This window comes from Miniopterus natalensis, chromosome X, assembly GCF_054644295.1.
Source record: "Miniopterus natalensis isolate mMinNat1 chromosome X, mMinNat1.hap1, whole genome shotgun sequence".
NCBI classification, from domain to species: Eukaryota; Metazoa; Chordata; class Mammalia; order Chiroptera; family Miniopteridae; genus Miniopterus; species Miniopterus natalensis.
The window spans coordinates 99,689,696-99,709,338 of NC_142103.1; the positions used below are offsets into that span (position 1 = coordinate 99,689,696).

The 19,643-nt window shown below is 40.3% G+C and overlaps 1 protein-coding gene across 1 annotated transcript in view; it reads left to right on the forward strand.

The window, feature by feature from the left end:
• ACE2 (angiotensin converting enzyme 2) overlaps positions 1 to 19,643 on the forward strand; it is a 40,191-nt gene that overhangs the window by 19,088 nt on the left and 1,460 nt on the right. Inside the window, exons 8-17 of the mRNA XM_016202967.2 lie at positions 1,859 to 2,028; positions 4,568 to 4,794; positions 6,827 to 6,971; positions 9,478 to 9,576; positions 10,305 to 10,427; positions 10,837 to 11,006; positions 11,893 to 11,951; positions 14,458 to 14,558; positions 15,968 to 16,084; positions 17,951 to 18,145. Of these exons, the coding sequence (XP_016058453.2) occupies positions 1,859 to 2,028; positions 4,568 to 4,794; positions 6,827 to 6,971; positions 9,478 to 9,576; positions 10,305 to 10,427; positions 10,837 to 11,006; positions 11,893 to 11,951; positions 14,458 to 14,558; positions 15,968 to 16,084; positions 17,951 to 18,145 (1,406 nt within the window). The remainder of the gene's footprint in view (positions 1 to 1,858; positions 2,029 to 4,567; positions 4,795 to 6,826; positions 6,972 to 9,477; positions 9,577 to 10,304; positions 10,428 to 10,836; positions 11,007 to 11,892; positions 11,952 to 14,457; positions 14,559 to 15,967; positions 16,085 to 17,950; positions 18,146 to 19,643) is intronic.

The window sequence follows — 19,643 nt, forward strand, 5'->3', positions numbered from 1 at the left end:
TTATCAACTGGTTGGCCGAACTCTTTCCAAAGTTAGTAATTACTAAGTAATCAGTCAGTAATCTCTATGAATGGTGGAAAAAGGGATATCATTAGAAGATTTTGCATATTTAAAATTTGTTATTGTTAAAAATATTATAGGAGTCTTTAAAATAATTTTTAAATTTCCTTTCTCTTGCCATCTTGGTATAATTGTTTAAATTCTTTGTGTTCTCTTCCATTGGTGACATTATAATATATTATTAAATTCAGATACTAGTCTATATTTTTGGGAAAATTCATAGTCATACTTCTATTGGCTGTATAAAATTTCTTCAGATAGTTATACCATAATTTACATTTTAGCATTGCTGGACTTTTTTGGCTTGTTAATAGTTTTAAATCTATAAGCAGCAATGCAATGAACATCTTCACATACATAACATACTCCTGGGAAAACTCCACAGCTGAATAAAAACATGAAGCTGTAAGGGTCCCCAGACTCCTGCGGCTGTTCTAACCCTATTTTGTAGTTGAGCAGCAGCAGAGGCCTACCTTTATGTCCCCCCTTAACCTATCTATAGTGTTTTTACACCCTCCATATCTCCTAATGTTATCTTTACAGTAAACCTATGAGACTATCAAGACAGGTATTGTGATAGTTCCATGTTATAGGTCAGAGAACTGAGGCTGAGGTAAACGACTTGCCCAAGTCACAAAGACAGTCAGTGGCAACTAAAGTTTGAACTCAGAGCTCCTAATATTTCCAGTGTTATTTTCTATTCATTCAATTTTTAATGATCCGATATTAACTGTTCTTACTAGTCTACACTGTTTTGGTATACATTCATTCTGCTCAAGAATGCCATACTAAAAACCAATATTGCCTGACATTAAGCCTTTATAGGTCAATAGTTTAAAAAAGCCATAGTGTCATATCCTGTTTAATATCCCCAGGGCTGACATAGGAGAAAAACCAGACTTGGCTGGTCTTGGAGATCAGAGGAAGTTTTCTGTATTACTAGAAGTGATTCATGAAGTATCTGCCAATTACACAAACTTAGTTTCTTGATGTGGGCCTTATCTCCAAAGAAAAGTCAGCTCTAGGGAAACTGGTTCCCAGAAGAGTTTGCTGGATGGGAGACTACTGCTGCCTCTGTCTGGTTCCAGAATATTCTGAACTTTGGATTCCCACACAGACTATAAGCCAAGGCCCAACTACGCATTTGCTACTGAGTCACATGCAGGCCTTTTTGGCTCCAAAAGCCTATGACTTCATGCCCACCTTAATGTTTATGTCTTCCACTGAGCCTAATTCCAGGGTCTTATTCCTTGAAGGAGCTCAATCAATGATTGTTGGCTTGAGTTAAATAGTTTTTAGGAAAGAGGCCATTGTTGTTTATGTTATGCTTGGAATATAAAAAATAAAGACGAAAATACATCACACATAATGTCATCCAGTCTGTGAATATTTTTGTGCATTTCCTCATCAAGATTATATACTATATAAGTGGTTTACATATTCTTACTAATTTATTATACCTTCCATTTTTGCAAAGTCATCATATTTATTTAACCATTTTAGTAGTTGCTTCTACTTTTTCCTTATTAAAAATCATTTTACATGTTGTACACCTTAAATTTACACAATGTTATATGTAAAATATATTTCAATTTAAAACAGTAATAATCAGAAAATAATTTTAAATTTAATTCTTTGACCTAATTTCTGAGAAGTTCCTAGGTTAGTTCTCTAGAGACAGGATTACACATTTCACCAAAATTACCATCCAGAAAGTTTATACCTATGTGCATATCCAACAGAAAGAATGCTATTGTTTTAATGCTAGAATTAAATGCTATTCTTTTTTCCCCCCCAGTCCTGGAGTGCAGAGAAGATATTCAAAGAAGCTGAGAAGTTTTATGTGTCTGTTGGCCTTCCTAATATGACTGAAGGATTCTGGAAAAACTCCATGCTAACTGAGCCAGGCGATGGTCGGAAAGTAGTCTGCCACCCCACAGCTTGGGACCTGGGGAAAGGTGACTTCAGGTAGGGAGGCTGATAACAGCTGATACCAAAATGGGAGACAATGGAGGCACAGAAGAGGATGAGTTTAGATCCCTTCTGTGCTTCTCTGAGCACAGAAAACATGAATGAACTTCCCTTTAACGAAGGCTGCGAGTCCATGAGAGTACATCTGGATTTTCCCAGGAAAAGGGGATTGTCAGCAGGCCCTAACTTGAACCTTTAGATGATTTGCCTCATTTGAAATAATATGCACCCATTAGAGTTGCATGGTCATGGGCATAGTGGTGCCCTCATTAGGAAAGTTTGGGTGCTAAGATTTGTGGAAGGCGGATATGTGAATCAGGCATTGATCCTCCCCTCCACACGAGTGAGACAGGACAGGTGAGTAAATAAGCTGGGCTAAAAGAAAGTGGTGCATGTCATAAGAGAAACAGAATACTCAGTGGGGGAATTGGAAGAGAACTGACCGCACCGGAAATAGCAGGTAGGATCGGACAGGGCTTTTCAGGTGGCATTTGAATTGTGCTTAAAAGACAAGAAGGGTTCGGACAGACAGAGCTGGGAGGAGTCCACTGGGCTGCCAGAAGAGTAGGATTAAAGGCAGAGAGGCAGGATATGGCAGCCAAATTAGACTGGACTAGAATAAAGGGCCTGTGAGGAATGGTCTGCGCTAGGGCATAATGAGCACAGCCTTTTGAATCCCAGGGGCCACTTAATGACTCGTCAACCTTCTTGCGCTTCAGCTTTCTTATGTATAAAATGGAATAGTAATTCTCAATTTGCAGGTTTGTGAGTGTCTTAGGTTGGATCCCCTAGGTTGAGATGGAGATTCTTGTGCAAGCTCTGTGTTGAGGGAGAGCTCTCAGGCAAAGGAGAATGAAGGCAGGCAGGTGGGGCTGCAGAAGGAGCTGAGTAAGGATGTGGTCTCAGCTGGGGGCGGGCCTCAGCCTCATCCCACAGGGCTCTCTGCAGCATGATTTGTACCTGAGTTGGTCACGCCCTGAGACAAGGTGTATGTAATGGACAAATCTGTACTCCCATGTCAGTCACTCACTGACTGTGGACTGCCTGAGTGTGTGCACGGGGCATAACCTCCCGGTGGAGGCACCTCGCGTGCAGCCAAAGCCAGTGAAGAAGGGAGCAACAATTGGCCTTTCAAGGCTATGCCTCAGGCAGCTAGGAGATGGGTGGGTGTGCCTGGTAAAGTAGATATGGGCAGGACCCCAGCAGCATCCACTAGAGTAGCAGTTGACAATCCTTTCCTGTAAAGGCTAAGATAGTAAATAGTTAGGGTTTTACAGGTCTCTGTTGCAACAGCCCTAGATAACACATAAACAAATGGGTGTGACTGTGCCAATAAAGTCTTACTTATCAAAACAGGTGGTCAGCCCCAGGCCATATTTTACTGACTCCAGTACTAGAGTGAGGCTTAAAAATAAGTATATGGAAGTTTCCTAGCACAGGGTCTTACATATTAGTAGACATTATATATACAGTAGCTATTCTTATCATTGTTTCAAAAGAGAATGGAGAAAAACCAGGTTAGAAAAGCAAGTCATGTTGAGATGTATAAAGAAGGTTGAGTTTATTCTTAAGCAGTGGGGAGTCCAAAAGATATTCATCAGGGAGATGATATGGTCAGAGGGGTAAGAAAATTAATTTGAGATCCTACTGAAATATGACCCCCTACGTTCACCTGAATAAAATTGCTCTTGCCAAGTTGAAAAGGACCACTACCTAATTGCCAAATGCAGTCCTTATTTCATTGGGCCACAGCGGCATTAGATAACATTTACAAGTTGTCTTTGAAATGCTATTTTTCATTGGCCTCTGCATTGTCATCCTCTTCTGGACTTCTTTGACTTCTCTCTCCATCTCCTTCAAACCATCTTTATCTCCCCACTCTGTACATACTGGGACCTCCTAAGGCTTTGTCTTTGGCCTTCCTTTTCTTGCCATTCTACCTATACCTGCTCCATGGGCCACCACATCCACTCGCTGACTCACAGGCTAATTATTCCCAACAGTCAATTTCCAGCCCCTTCTCCAACTACTTCTCTATTTTGACTATACCAAATTGCTTGCAGTGTCCTAAATGGCACTTTTTTTTTTCTTAAGTCTTTCTTACTGAGCACCTCCAGGAATGTCAACCTCTTGTCCCTCCCTGCCGTCTACCTGGGAAACTTCTGCATGCTGATCAAGGTCCAGTGTGATTATTGCATCCTCAGTTATGCCCTTAGTAAATCTGGGACACTGTGCCTACATTCACTCATTGTTATGTCCAAAGCATGCCTACTGATCACTTATAGAGTACTTGTCTCAGAGTTTTTGTAGTAGAAGACCCTGCTTATTTTTCTTTCTGTTAGCTTGTGAGCAGGAGAACAGGATTTAGCACCTACTATAGTTTCTAGGACCTAAAAGGTAGGTCCCCAAGATTCATTGGTGAATGAATCTTGTAAAGATGATCCATGCTACCAAACTCCCATACAACTCTATTGTGATGATTAAATGAAATTCAATGAGTTTCATTTTAATTTTAATCTTCTCCATTTATGTGCAGGATCAAGATGTGCACAAAGGTGACAATGGACGACTTCCTGACAGCCCATCATGAGATGGGACACATCCAGTATGACATGGCATATTCCACACAACCCTACCTACTAAGAAATGGAGCTAATGAAGGGTTCCATGAAGCTGTTGGGGAAGTCATGTCACTTTCTGTAGCTACACCTAAGCATCTGAAAGGCATGGGTCTTCTGTCGCATGATTTTTCTGAGGACGATGGTACAGACATTTTTTCATGACTTGTTTTGGGGATTCTTTAGTCTAATGTAGAGAAAGATATTTATTATCATGCATAGGATACATTTAATTTTTGCCACATAAAGCATAAGGTATTTATGGGTAACTGAAAATTGCTACTGGTAAAAAAAAAAATTAAGTATTTATCATGACATGCCAATTTGTGATTTTGTATGTTTGAAGAGGGCAGAAGAGAAGGTAACTGAATGAATGGTCTTGGGACTCTAAGAAACACCTAACAAGAGATTTTTAAAATGATGCTAAAACAGGCCCACAGAACTGAAATGACTTATCTAAGGTTACCTAGCTAATTAGTGTTAGACTTCTGACTAGATCCTTCTGGATCTAGGTAAAAACTTCCCAAAATGTTAGAGGGAACAAATTCTAAAAAACATTTTGCAGAGGAAGCAAACTGAAGACAAGAGAGGAAAAGTAACCAGGCCAAGGTAAAGAAGCAACGTAGCCAAACCAGAACCAGATCCCTAATCTAAAGCTTTTCCCATAATATTATGCAAAGTAAAAGATACTGCAGGAAGCATGCATTTGCTCCTGTAACATCCCTTCAGATCCATGCTATTTTTCAACATCTTTGCTTGAGGTTGCCTGTTTATCTTTGGATGGCTTAGACTTGACAGAACAGGACAAATGTTCCAAGATCCAGATTCTTCAGTGAGGATGCCATGGCTTTTGATTCTTCCTTGTAGAAGAAAGACACTTAGAGCCAAATATGTTCTTTTCTTTTAAGTATTTCTGTCCTCTCATTTTAGTTATTTGAGACATGAACATCAGCTCCGCTGGCTGGAAGTTTTGGTCAATGAGGTCGTCATGAGCTCCATTCTTGTGCGGGCAATTCACTTTGCCTTGATTTCTCGCTCTAGAGACCTTAGTGATCTCATGAGAGACTGGGAGTAGGTCAGCGTAAAGCCATCATTATGTCTGAAAAGTTACCATAAGCAGACCCAGTGGGCAGGAGACGAGTAGAGACATCCTCCCATGAAGGGAGCAACAAAGGAAAGGGAGTTCACAATAACCACGCCTGTTTCCTAATTTTAAAATATCATTCTCAAGTGAATTAATAGACAATTATTTGTTTTATCATTAAAAGAAATATTCCCTGGCAGCAAGAAAAGATGGTTGAATCACAAAGACAGTGCTAAACACGGTTAAACCACGGGTTGGAAAAACTCCTCTTCTTTTCTTGGCTCTGCCCCTGACTGGTGAATGATGTTAAACAAATAAGTTCTTTCATTGCTTCTCTCCCTCTCTCCCAATCTCTCTCTCCATTTCTTCTTCCAAAAATATTTATTGAGCACATACTATGTGCAAGAGATATTTCTAGACACTAGAGATAGAGTGGTATGCCGAATAGATAATATACCCCTGGTTACATTTCAGTGAGCTTCATTTGTGCACTGGAATGAGTTCTACTGCTTTTTTACATCACTAATAAAGTATAAATGAAATAACATAATTTTTTAAAGCATTTTAAACTCAGATAAGGAAAATGTCAGTACATTTGTAGCACATTGTACTTCTGATTATTCAGTAGATGGTTTCCTCTAAGGAGGTCCTTGTTTGTTTGTTTGTTTGTTTGTTTGTTTGTTTTATTGCCTGGTTTGCTGGCTTTTGGCCACATCTGTTTATTATTTGTTTATTTAACAAAAACAGAGGGCATCATGTGGCAGACACTAGGCTAGATATACAGTCTTGAATGAAGCCTCACCAGTCACTGCCTTCGTGGAACTTACAAAAATAAACAGCATGACTGGGAAAGTAGATGATATAGTTACTTGTGGATTTATCTTATCGATTCTATCTAAGACTTCACTCTATTCCAAATACCTTAGCTGAGAAAATGAATATTTACATATTATTATGTCCACTGTCACTATTTCTCATGTAATCATCCTTATAGTAACTATATCTTGGGGAGTATTTTGAGATTAGGAAATTATCCATCACAAACCATCTGTCATCCTCATTTTGATATTTATCCTTTCCATTTTACTTTCAGAAACAGACATAAACTTCCTACTCAAGCAAGCCCTTACTATTGTTGGAACCCTGCCGTTCACTTACATGTTAGAAAAGTGGAGGTGGATGGTCTTCAGGGGTGAAATTCCTAAGGAGCAGTGGATGAAAAAGTGGTGGGAGATGAAGTAAGTCCATGAATATGCAGTCGGCGAAACGGGCTCTCAGGAGTTTGCTGTTTACTTGAAAGTGTTTGGCTGGTAGTTTGCTTGATAAGACATCTTTTAAGGGTTGCTTTTCTTTCCCTGGCTCACTCCCTCGTTCTTTTGCCAATGTTTCCTGGGGTCATTTCTCAGGCCCTTGTCTGCTTCCGTGGTAACCCAGTCTAAAACAACCAGGATTGGGGTTCTCAGAGAATTCTTTATAGTAAAAACAAGTTGGATTTCAACAGTTAAATCTTGAGATCTGCTGAGGTGGGTCCAAACACGTGAAAATGAGAGAGAAGTGCATTTAGGCTAGGGAAATGCCATTACCAGACACAACACACACACACACACACACACACACACACACACAGCACAGCACAACCATCACCATCACCACCATCACCACCACTAACAACACGTATAAATCGCTTCCATTGTTTTCGCGGGGAAGGAGGGGGCTTGGTTTTTTTTTCTTCTTTTTTTCTTTTTATAAATGTCTTTGTTGATTTCTGAGAGAGGAAGGGAGAGTAAGAGAGAGAGATAGAAACATCAATGATGAGAGTCATTGATTGGCTGCCTCCTGCATGCCCCCCACTGGGGATGGAGCCCACGACCCTGGTATGTGCCCTGACTAGGGACTGAACCTCGATCTCCTGGATCATAAGTTGATGCTCAACTGCTGAGCCACACCGGCCAGGCTGCTTCCATTTTTTTTAACGTCTTTATTTGGGTGCTCTCTCCTCAGATAACATTTTTTTGGCTCTTTCCTCCACCCAAGCAGAATCAGTTGATACAACTTCTCACACTGTCTTGTTAAGTGTTTGGTCACCCATTAAACTGTGATATTATTTAGGAAGTGATCAATTTATTCATGGAATTTATTCTTTTAAACAGAAATATTGACTGCACATTTTAGGCAAAGCCCTGGGGATCTAATGCTGACCATTTCAGATTTTATCCTTGACTTCAAAGAACTTTAGTCTATGGAGAGATGTGGAAAATGAAACTACTGCAACATGTTGTGTTGTGATGGGAAGGAATAGGGATCCACAAACAGCCAAGTGGAGATCCAAGGCCCAGTCTAATGGGTCAGATGAAGAGAAGCTTCCAAGCTGAGCTCCAAGAAAGGTGTGGGAGTTAACCAGGTGCATGTAGAGGGGAATAGAGAGAATTCCAAGCTAGAGAGAGCCTGGCATGTTTGGGCAAGAGATGATGATCCCTTTCAATAGTTTCAGCACTACATTATTTGTCACTGTTTCTCAGTGCCTTACACAGCACCTGACACATCCTGATATGAAATAAATGGGTTTTAGATGAAAGATTACAAAAGAAGACGGGAAGGAAGGCAGGGCAGAGGGGCAAAAGGAAGGAAAGAGGAAAGGAAGGAAGGAAAGAAGGAAGGAAAGAAGGAAGGGAAATATTTTCTCCACTATCTATTAGTGAGACTCCTATCGATGTCTTTTTTGTTTTTATTTTTCTTTTTTGTAGAGAAGATCTACCTATGTATGATTCAGCCCCATATCCATAAGTTTAAGTCAGTGCCACTTTTTTGCCAAAATTGTCTTTGTTAACATAAATTCAACTTGGGATTTCTAGCATTTGAGTATTACTGAAATTGTGTTTATAATGATCCCACAATCAGATAGGACAAATGTATTAAGTTTAAATAATGCCAAATGCATGATTGCCCTATTTTTTTTCTAAATGAATTATTTTTTTTTATTCCTTGTTGTTTATTTCTTCTTTTAAAATTTATCTTTATTGTTGAAAGTATTACAGATGTCCCCCTTTTTCCCCATTGACTCCTTTTAGTTTGTTTCTAAAGGTACATGGAATCAAACCCTTAAAATGGTTCATTCATGCATTAATTACTCCGTTCATTGAAGAAATACACATGATGTCCTTCCTTAGCATTAGACACTATGTTTGACACTGCAGCTATAGAGATGACCAAGACACAGCCCTGCCCTCTAGGAGTTGCAGTCTCCAGGGGAAGAAGGAGCTGTACGTGAATAATTATAAAATGGAGAGAGAAGTGGCAAAGGAGGCACAGCTAGAGAAGGCTAAGGGTGCTGGAGAGGTTCACTGTGTTGCCAGGTGGGTGGGAACAGGGGCAGGCCTCAAAGATGGGGACATTTGAGCTAGCCTTGAGGAATAAGTAAGATCTCAATTTTACAAAATTCTGTGTGCACATAAACTGTGGTGCCAGAGAGGAATTATTAGGACTTTCACTGTGTTTTTGACCATGCAATGCACTTTATTAAAGTGGTGTTTTGAAGACACAATTATTTTCTAATGGTATAGTCTGGCTAAAGTGAAAAAGAAAGAGATAACCACATAATGGGCTGTAGTCTGTCTTTTTTGGCACTGTTTCTATTTCACCTGACAACCAATTCTAGTATAAATACACTGGCTGATGAAATGGCACTAACTGTACCTTCTCATGGTGAGTGGCCCACAACTAATGTATCTTCTTTTTTCCCCAAAGGCGAGATATAGTCGGGGTGGTGGAACCTGTGCCGCATGATGAAACATACTGTGACCCTGCATCTCTCTTCCATGTTGCTAATGATTACTCATTCATCCGGTAAATTACAGTTTCTTCTCACTGTTTAACTTGTAGGGTCTGTGGACAGCTGTACTAATGGCAGAGAAATAGGGATCTATGAAGCAATGGCTAGAATTTCTCTTTCTGTCTCCACCCACATCCCCCCTAATACCTCAAAATAGATGATCAATTTCCATTCCATTTAACTCAACACAACTTATTGGGTTATATAAAATGGTGTGAGATCTTTTCTCTTCCATCAAGGAATTTATAGTATCCTTGAGATAAAAACAAACAAGTATTTTTGTTTGCCTTCTTGTTACTGGCAGAGTTCAGAGTGATTGTAATAGAAAGACCATTTGTAACATGAAGTGCAAAAACCTATGTTCTTCACCTGTTAGCCCCAGATCTTGAATTTGCTGAGCCTCAGTTTCTTTATTTGTACATAGGAGATAATATTATTGACCTGCCATAAGGATTGATTGGTAACATTTATTTGAAAGGGCTATTAGTCTGTAAAACACAATACAAATGTGAGCTAACATTTAACAAAACAATATTGCCTTTTTTATCAGCTGATACAGAAATGCAAGTAGGTTATGATGAGTCTGTAAGGGTTCATGTTTGGATCTTTCTGGGGAAAGAGGTTTGATGAGTATCTCTTTGATTACTAGGGCCTCAGAATTTAAATATATGCCTCAATCTATGACTCTACCACAGTAACTAAACATGGGCCTGCTTGTTTTGTTTCTTGGTCTCTTTTACAGTTATTTCACAAGGACCATTTTTGAATTCCAGTTTCAAGAAGCCCTCTGTCAAACAGCTAAACATGAAGGTCCCCTGCATAAATGTGATATCTCAAATTCCACGGATGCTGGGAATAAGCTGCTGTAAGAAATGTTCAAAATGTTGAACCTCTCCTACTATCCAAAATTACTCATTTCAATGCCTAGGTTTAAATTTGATTTCTTTCTTCTAAAAAGAAAAATTTTCACCTCAGAATGTCCTCACCCACTAATTAAATGTTTATTTTGTGGTCACACAGGGACCTAGACCATGTGATGCCTGAACAAGCCACGTCCTTCCTCCAAGTCATTACTACAGAGTTCCCTTTGTAGTAATTGGAAGGGAGAAGAGATTGAAGGATGAATACATCCATTAACATGCCTTATTTTCTTATCTGCCAGGAGCAAACTTACCTAGCCAAAGAGGAGAAACCATAGATCATACATGTAAATATATGTACAATTGAAATCCCTCAAAAGGCCCTGAACTTACCCCACCCTTTTTTTCATGTAGCCAAATGCTGAAACTTGGAAAATCAGAACCCTGGACCTCAGCACTGGAGAAGATTGTAGGAACAAAGAAAATGGATGCAAAACCACTGCTCAACTACTTTGAGCCTTTGTTTACCTGGCTGAAAAAACAGAATGGGGATTCTGTGGGATGGCGCTCTGACTGGAGTCCATGTGAGTTCACTGAGTAGGCACATATCAAATCGCTCTCTCTCTGCTCCTCCTAGTCTTCTCTGGCCCCAGTCTCATGGGGCTGTGACACAGCAGAGTATGTTCTTACTCCATGCAGACCCTGCTTCTTACTGCTATGGTGGCAACTGCCATTTTATTGGGGAGGAAACTCTTTCTTGAGTACATACTATGTACAGGGAAAACTACCCCCCTCCTGGTTTGTTAGCTTGATATTTAAAATAAAAGAGTATAATAGCCCCCAACCCACTGTAATCTATCCTGTTCTTCAAAGACAATAAAGATTAATAATGATTTTTAGTAAAGAAATTATCAATATTTACATCATTATGTCTGCAGAGCCAAGTAATATACAATTTTATATCCTTTATTTTGTGGAAGGTGAAAGAGTAGGCAGAAGTGCATGTCTAAAACTGACCAACAAAGAAATAACAATATAAACAAATTGTTTATAAATATAAAAGTAATTGTCAGAAAAAAGAGTTAATTCAAGAAAGAAGACATAAAATCCAGGAGGCAGTGGATTCAACCCAGAAAAGCAGCAAAGGGCTGAAATTGAAAAGAATAGATATATTGGAATAATTGGTATCTTCTCTCCACCCCTGGGCTGTACCTGAATCCCAAGCCTCTCTGGGATTCTCTGGGACTTTTAAGGTCTGCACTGCCTCTGTGTACACATCAGGCCATGGCTTCCTGACCCTTGAGAAAGCGCTTACCACTCCTCCATCACTTCTCATTTTCCAGAAGTGTGTTTATATCTTTTTAAAAATTCCTTTACTATCATTTTAGTGGGATGTTCGGAGGGGAAGGAAAGAAACACACATGGTTAATCTATCACTGTAACAACAGTCTGTGATTTCTCTTTAATCAGATGCTGATCAAAGCATCAAAGTGAGGATAAGCCTAAAATCAGCTCTTGGAGACAAAGCAGTGAGTATTCTGGGCAGTGCGCCCATGACTTTTCAGTGCACCCCCTTAAGTAGGACACAGTAAGCCCATTCCAGTGCAGTCAACTACTTGATGAGAGCTCACATGGTTCTCTTAGGAACTACAAGTCCCAGATTCTGCCCTTTGGCTTTTGTTTGTTTACTTTCAGTAACACATTCCTTATTGGATTGACTATGTCTACTCTTTCCTTGTTACTCTGAAGGTGTTATGAAGACCAATGAGAAAATATCCAAAAAAATATCAAATACCCACCCTTACAATTGACTTTTATCACCATTACTTGTATTTGAGGAGGAGAACATGGTTATATTTTGAGAGATTGTTTTTAGAAGTAATGTAGGGAGCTTTGCTTTGTTTTGTTTTAGTCAATCATCTATATCCTGGAAGCTTATTAAAAATGCAGAATCTTAGGCCCCAGCCATGGATCTGCCTCATCAGAACCTACATTTGAACAAGTCCCTAGGTCATTCGTATACACAATAAAGACAGGGACGTGCTGATTTAGAACACTTTCTCAAACCTGGCTGCACATTGGAGTCAGATGGGATGTTTTGAAACTATTAATGCTTGAGTCCCACTTGCAGAGATTCTGACTTAATTGCTCTGGGGTGTGGCATCAAGAGTTGGGCATCAAGTGTTTTGAAGTGATTTTGATTACAGCGAAGTTGGAGAACCACTGATGTAGAGGTGCATTTTGGGAATAACAAAATGTTTTACAGAAAAGCATATTACTTACACCCTCTTGTGAGTTATTTTAATCAGCTAGTGTTTTCTTCTCAACACCTGTGTCAGGTTATCTAGTCTGAAGAAGTAGTGGCTTTGGTTGGGAAAGAGGAGAATGTTGTCTCAGGCAGGTGGGGATCAAAGGCCTGGGTGGGGGAATGGCACCCTGAAGACTGCAGGATTAGAGGACAATCTGGGACTATTGGATAAAACAGTCCAAATTGCTGTAGTAAATTGTTATTTTCACTGGATAGATCCAAAGATTACATTTCTATCCCCTTACTTTGCCTGGGAGGTTAAATATTATCCACGACTCCACATTAGTTGTAGTGTAATTTTCATAAATAAGACATCCAAATATAAGTAACATAGTAGGAGTAAAAATGAACATTTAAAAAAGAAATAATGAAGATGGAGATGTATCACTTTCAAACCCTAAAAGATCAACTTCCTATTTCTTAACAATCATTAAGTGTCTCTGGGATTCTTTCTCTGTGTGTCATTATTAGCTCTCCCTTGACCTAATAAATTTTAATCACTTTAAAGTTTCCAGCAGATCAGGTTCCTTTTCAATTATCTTCTTCTTCTTTTTTTTTTTTTTTTTTAAACATCTGTCCCATGTGCTCTTTCCATGCAGTGAGGTATTGGTAAGTAGTCTTCAGAGGGTTTGAACATTCTGAGGCTGATTCACTGAGCAAAAGCCTCCTCTAATGAGACCAGAACCATACTTCTAGCACATCTACTACACATCAGGGCTACAATGTCTGTCCAGTTCAAGCTATTTCATGGCAAAGTTCAGTTGGATCTTTTGAGAACTCATCCTATATACCAAAGAACTTATATGCATGTATGCTTAACCCATGGACACAGAGAATAGTGCAGTGAAGGCCTGGGGAGGGGGGGGAGTGGGGTGGAGAGTGTCAATGGGGGGAAAAGGGGGGCATCTGTAATACTTTCGACCATAAAGAAAATTTAAAAAAATATGGAAATAGTAACCAGAATATTATTAGTAGTAAATATTAATAATATTAATACTATTAAAGCAACTTTTTCCAGAACCTGATTGATATCAAGCTGAAACTAATGTAACAATTCTTTGTGAAATCTTTTGTTTTTCTTAAAAGAGAAAGGCGAGATCCAAAATTTGTGCCATTCATTAATCTCTACTGCCAACTACTGGAGGAAAGAGTGAATGCTTTTTTCTGTTTTAACTAGTTTTTCATAGACTATGAAAATACACATTTGTTTAGCACTGAAAAACAAGAACAAACAAATTACCTTGTTCACAAAATTATTTTTTCCTTTGAACCTCGTTTCTTTTTCTTTTACACTATACATATTTGATAACTTACTATATAAAATAGTAAAGACTCGGCATATTTGTCTCCAATATATGGACATTGTAACCAAAACCTACAACTTCCGTGGCTCCCTTCTAAAAGGCTGCCTTCAGAGTGTTTATTTCATGTTACATGAAACTCAAGGTAAAGAATCAGTGGACCCAGTGGTTCTGAAAGTGGGTTGTCTGAGCAGCAGCAGTGCCGCCTGGGAACTGGTTAGAGCTGCAACTCCGGGGGGCTCCATGTGCAGCGGTTCAGCAAGGATTCCAGATGGTGATGATGCACTCAACTGAAAGGTCACTGACATCATGAATAACAAGAATCTTGGGAATATTAGAAAATTTAAAACTAATGCTTGCGGGCTATCAAGCCTTGCATGTATCCTGTGATCACTACTGAGCATTGTTTTTCTTTTGAATTTGCAGTATGAATGGAATGATAATGAACTGTACTTGTTCCAGTCATCAGTTGCATATGCCATGAGGGCATATTTTTCCAAAGTGAAAAACCAGACGATTCTTTTTACGTGAGTTGATTTGCTGTATTTTCAAGTTATTCCAACCAGTACTTCTTATTCTTGGGTCTGAGAAGATATTATGCTTCACCGTTTAATCAAGTGAAATTAAAAAAACCCTTCCAATAACTTTTAAACTTCTTTTATATCCTAGAGTGCGGGCCACTCTAATTAGGGATGATTGTGACTTATTTGATTTGTAGATTGCAAGAGCATTGTTCTTATTAAATGTCCTCTCCTCTCCTTTCCCATCCCCTCCCCTTCCCTCCTCTCTTCTTTTTTCCTCTCCCCTTCCCTCCCCCAAATGCTCTTATCCACCTTCAACACCAAAAGAAAAAGGCAGAAACCTTCCTTCACTGAGCCTGTATTCTAATAGATATGTTTGTGTTTTATAGACAATCAACAAAATATATAAGTGAAATAAAGCAGAATTAGATAATAAGTGTAGGGAGGAAAATACAACAGGAAAGGAGCTAGGGAGTGCTGGTGTGTGGGGGGGGGGCTGTGTGTGTGTGTGTGTGTGTGTGTGTAGAGAGAAAGAGAAAGTTCAATTTTAACTAAAATGATCAGAAAAAAACCTCATTAATATTTGAGCAAATAACTGAAGCAGGAGAGAGAGCCAGTAATGCAGACAATGGGGGAAAACGTTTCAGCCAGGGAAAATTGCAGGTGGAAAGAGCCTGAGGAATGGGTATCCTTCACCTGTTGAAGGAACAGCAAGGAGTCCAGTGTGGCTGGAGCAGAGTGAGCTAACAGAAGACGAGTAGAAGGCACTGTGGTCAGGGCCGTACTGGGACGTGGGGGTTGGAAGGGGAGAAGAAAGTTCATGTGGGCCTCACAAGCCATTCCAAGGACTTTGGCTTTTATTCCGACTGAGAAGGGCTATGAGCCACATGATCTGCCTTAGATTTTAGTAGGATCGTTCTGGCAGCTGTGAGAGCACAGTCTCACCACACTGTACTGGAAACCTCTCTCCTTACCCACACCCATGGGTTAACCTGACAGGTCTGCTGAGTGGGGCAAGGTTGCAGGATGCAAACACACCACCTCTGTCCATGCTACTAAGCCGTCGCTGCCCACCATGTTGTTTATCACAATCCCAAGTCATCAGTGATTCTTCACTGATTCTTCTGGTGCTTTTAGTTTGAATTTTTCTATCATTGAAGAAAATGTGTTTTTTATATGGTGGCAGAACAAATAGAGCCGAGACAAGCTATCACAGCTTATGGAGCTGAGCTCATGTGCTTGGGGCAGTGTTAAGCTCTCTGGACAATTACATCCTTCCATTGTTTGCCCTGACCCATATTTCTCTGCTTAACCCTGTGGTCCTCTGCTAATCTGCTTTTCACCAGTGAAGTCTTCATTCTATTCATTGTGTTCTCTGTGCTACAAAAGAAGATGTTTCTTTTGTTTCTCCACAGGGCAGAGGACGTGCGGGTGACTGATAAGGAACCAAGAATCTCCTTCAAGTTCATTGTGACTTCACCTAAAAATGTGTCTGACCTCATTCCTAGAAGTGAAGTTGAAGATGCCATCAGGTGATATTTTACTTTCAAACTATGAGGTTGAGGGGGTTAACAAATGCAACAACAACCATAACTAATATTGAGTGTGCTCTTACTGTGTTCCTGGCACTGGTCTGAGTCATTTACATGTTTTACCTCATCTTAAAAACTTGGATTTTTATTCCAGAAGGATCTCATAGCAAGGGAATTGTCTTGATTTCAGTTCCTCCAGATGCAGGCCCTTAGACAAGGATTTGAGTGTGAGTAGTTTATTTGGGAGGTGGTCTCAAAAAGCACTGGTAGAGAAATGTGGACAGGAGACAGAGAATGCAAGGAAGATAACACATCACATGTTATGGAGCAAGTTACCACCATGGGCAACTAGAGCTCCATTTTGCTGAGGTATTCTGGGAGACTGTAGAATATGCACCTAAATTGTCCCAGCAGAGCTGGGGTATTTATTCGCCACCTCCCATCAGTCATTGGTTGAGAACTGCTTGCAGATGATATGAATTCCCCAGAATTTCTAGCCAGCAAGCAGGGCAGAATCTTGTGGCCTGAGAATTCCCTAAGGCAAAGGCAGCAGGTACTGGCTGAAGAAAGCCTGGCCATCACTCATGGAAAATGGTTTAAGTGCGGAAGGGACATAGGTATTGCCATCATTTGCTACGGGGACTTTGATGTAGGATTCATTTGCCTAACTGAAGTCTAAAACAAAGTAGGCAGGCATAGGTTTCCTTAGACATTGGTTAGCCTCCACACGTGGAGAGGGACTCGCTGTGGGCAGTGAGTATTTAGAAGGCACAGCTTGCCCAATTTGCCTGAGCTGTTTCAATGGGTAGATGTAGATGGTTCCCCTTGTATATTAAAAAGCTTAGGATACCCTGCTAGGGGGAAACTCGCTAGGTGGCCCTCTTGAGCTGCTGTTCATCTTTGGAAGCAGAACTAAGACCTGCTGGGCAGTGTCCGTGCCTAGAAAATCTGGCTAAGGTGGGTGTACAACCTAATCACACCCAGAGACTCACTGATTGCCTCCAAATGACTTGTCTCGGTTTGGGGGAAAAGTGCTGCTGAGATCATCATGAAAGAGCCCAGCGCTCCTGCGAGCCGCAGGGGACCTCCCACTTCCTGTTTCCAGAAGGACTTGAGACACCTTCAGGCTAAGGCTGCCAAGGGTTACATGGCAACCCTTGTAACAAATTCTGCTCTGACCTCTTTTCTTCCCTGGGTTGGCTCTGATGTCCTGACCTGCACTATACTCAAGGGTAGGAGGCTGCGATGCCAGACACTTTGGTTTTCGATCCAGAATATTCTCCACTTCACTATTTTTTGTTTTGTTTTAAAAATAATCTTCACCCTTTTTTATGTATAAAATTCAGCCATGTCCCATCCCCTTTCCTGCGTTCCTTCCCAGTGCTGCTTCCAAACGTCTACACCTTTTATTTGGAAAATACAACTGGGTACCGGACCCGATTCATTTGTAGAAGAGGTGTAGTCAATTGCCCTTTTCCATTATTTGATATAAAGTCATTGTAGACATAGCCTGACAGAAGGGAAGTTCTTGCTAAATATACTAACTTTGCCTTTGCAACATAGTCATCACAAATGAACAAATGCCAGCCATTTACATGTTTCCACACTTGCAACCAATTATCCAGTGAAGCTGTTTCCAAACCTAATCCAGGTTGCAAGATATTAAAGGTGCATAATTGTTAAAACTCATATCTTTCTTTGGACTTGGTGATCTGCTTTGATTTCATTGCTATTTAAGGTGTACATGCTTAGGATAAGCCTTATCAAATCCTTTCAGGAGCAGTGATATAAGGAGTAAATAATTACATACCATTTTATTTCGCCTAAGTGTTCCTTTTTGCCTAAGTGTTTTGCTTTTGGGAATAGGATGTCCCGGAGCCGTATCAATGATGCTTTTCGCCTGGATGACAACAGCCTGGAGTTTCTGGGTATTCAGCCTACACTGGGACCCCCTTACCAGCCACCTGTCACCATATGGCTGATTGTTTTTGGGGTCGTGATGGGAGTAGTAGTGATTGGTATTGCTGCGCTCATCTTCACAGGAATCAGAGACCGAAAGAAGTAAGTGACCTTTCTTAGACTTACCTATCCTAAAACAGAAAAGTTGAGGGAAAATTAATTGGAAACTTTGCAGTAAGTGGTAGGTTGTACAGGATGATTGCCACGTTTCGTCAGCGCTTCACCTTCCTAGCAAGGCCTGCCACACAGCAGAGGTCCAGCCTGGGGTTCACCAGCAGGCCCTGGCCAACTCCATCCCGGCCACAGCAGAATTTTCCTGCTGCCAAGAGGCACTGCAAGTTTAGCTGTGGGCTAGCTCAGGGGATTATCCTTACTGATGAGGCCCCCCTCGGTCGAGACATGACCCTAGAGGCTGGATTTGTGATAGGTTTGAACTGTGCAACATTCAGGAATGAGCTCGGAGGTTTGCTTCGAACAGCTACTCTTTAATCATCTCCGTTCCTCCTCGGGTAGCGCAGACTCACTATCATCCTCTTAGTTCATGGGTCGGGTACCCGCTAATTAGTTCTTGAGTTGAAGATCCAAGTTCACTGAGGATTTTAATCACTGAATACCTGCTTTATAGTCTTGCTCTGCCACTAGATTTTTTCCTGGTCTTGAGAAATCATTTACTTTTGTTGAGCTTATGTAATTAAGGTTAATAACATGTTGTAGCACCTAATAGAAGTCTATGTACGCTTCAGGTTGTTTAAACATGTTAATGATGGGATTTTTACATGCATTAATCTAGTTCGCTCATTTTTCTTCACTACAGAGTTTTTTAGTTCCCCAAAGTAGCTGCATTTAAAGAATTAAGTATCAAATAGAATACATCCACATGGTTAAAATTTTTAAAAATACAAAAGGATACTTAAAGTCTCTGTCACTCTTTGCCTCCAAGTTCCCTTTATAAAGCTAACCAAAATTATCAATTTCTTGGAGACCTGTTGTATCAGAATCTTCATTTTAGTAAATGCCCCCAGGTAATTTGTATGCACAGTAGAGTTTGAGAAGCACTCTTCTACATACTGAAAATTTGCATATGAGATACTATTCCAAAGTTAATTCATTAAATACATTATTGGGGGACACCTCCTTCATGCCACACACTATGTAAATAGAAGGTGCACAGAAAAATAAGACCGGCCACCCTGCTTAGTAGTTTCGTACATTGATGTTTTCAGCAAGCCTGTGATGTAAATGTGTAACTGTTTCCATGTATATGTAAAACTGAGATTCAGAAAAGCCAAGTAACTTTCTCAAGTTTACACAGCTAATGAGTAACAGATTAGGATATATACCCAGTTTCCAAAGCTGGTTGTTATACTGCAAAGCTGCCCTACCCTGATTTTTTTTTTTTTTTAAATCATCCAGAGGATATTTTTTCTACTGCTTTTCAGAGAGAGTGGAAGGGAGAGAGAGAGAGAGAGAGAAACATGGACTGGTTGCCTCCTGCGTGCCCCAACCAGGGCCAGGGATGGAGCCTGCAACTGCGGCGCGTGCCCTTGGCCAGAACTGAACCCGGGACCCTGCAGTCCGCGGGCCAACACTCTAACAACTG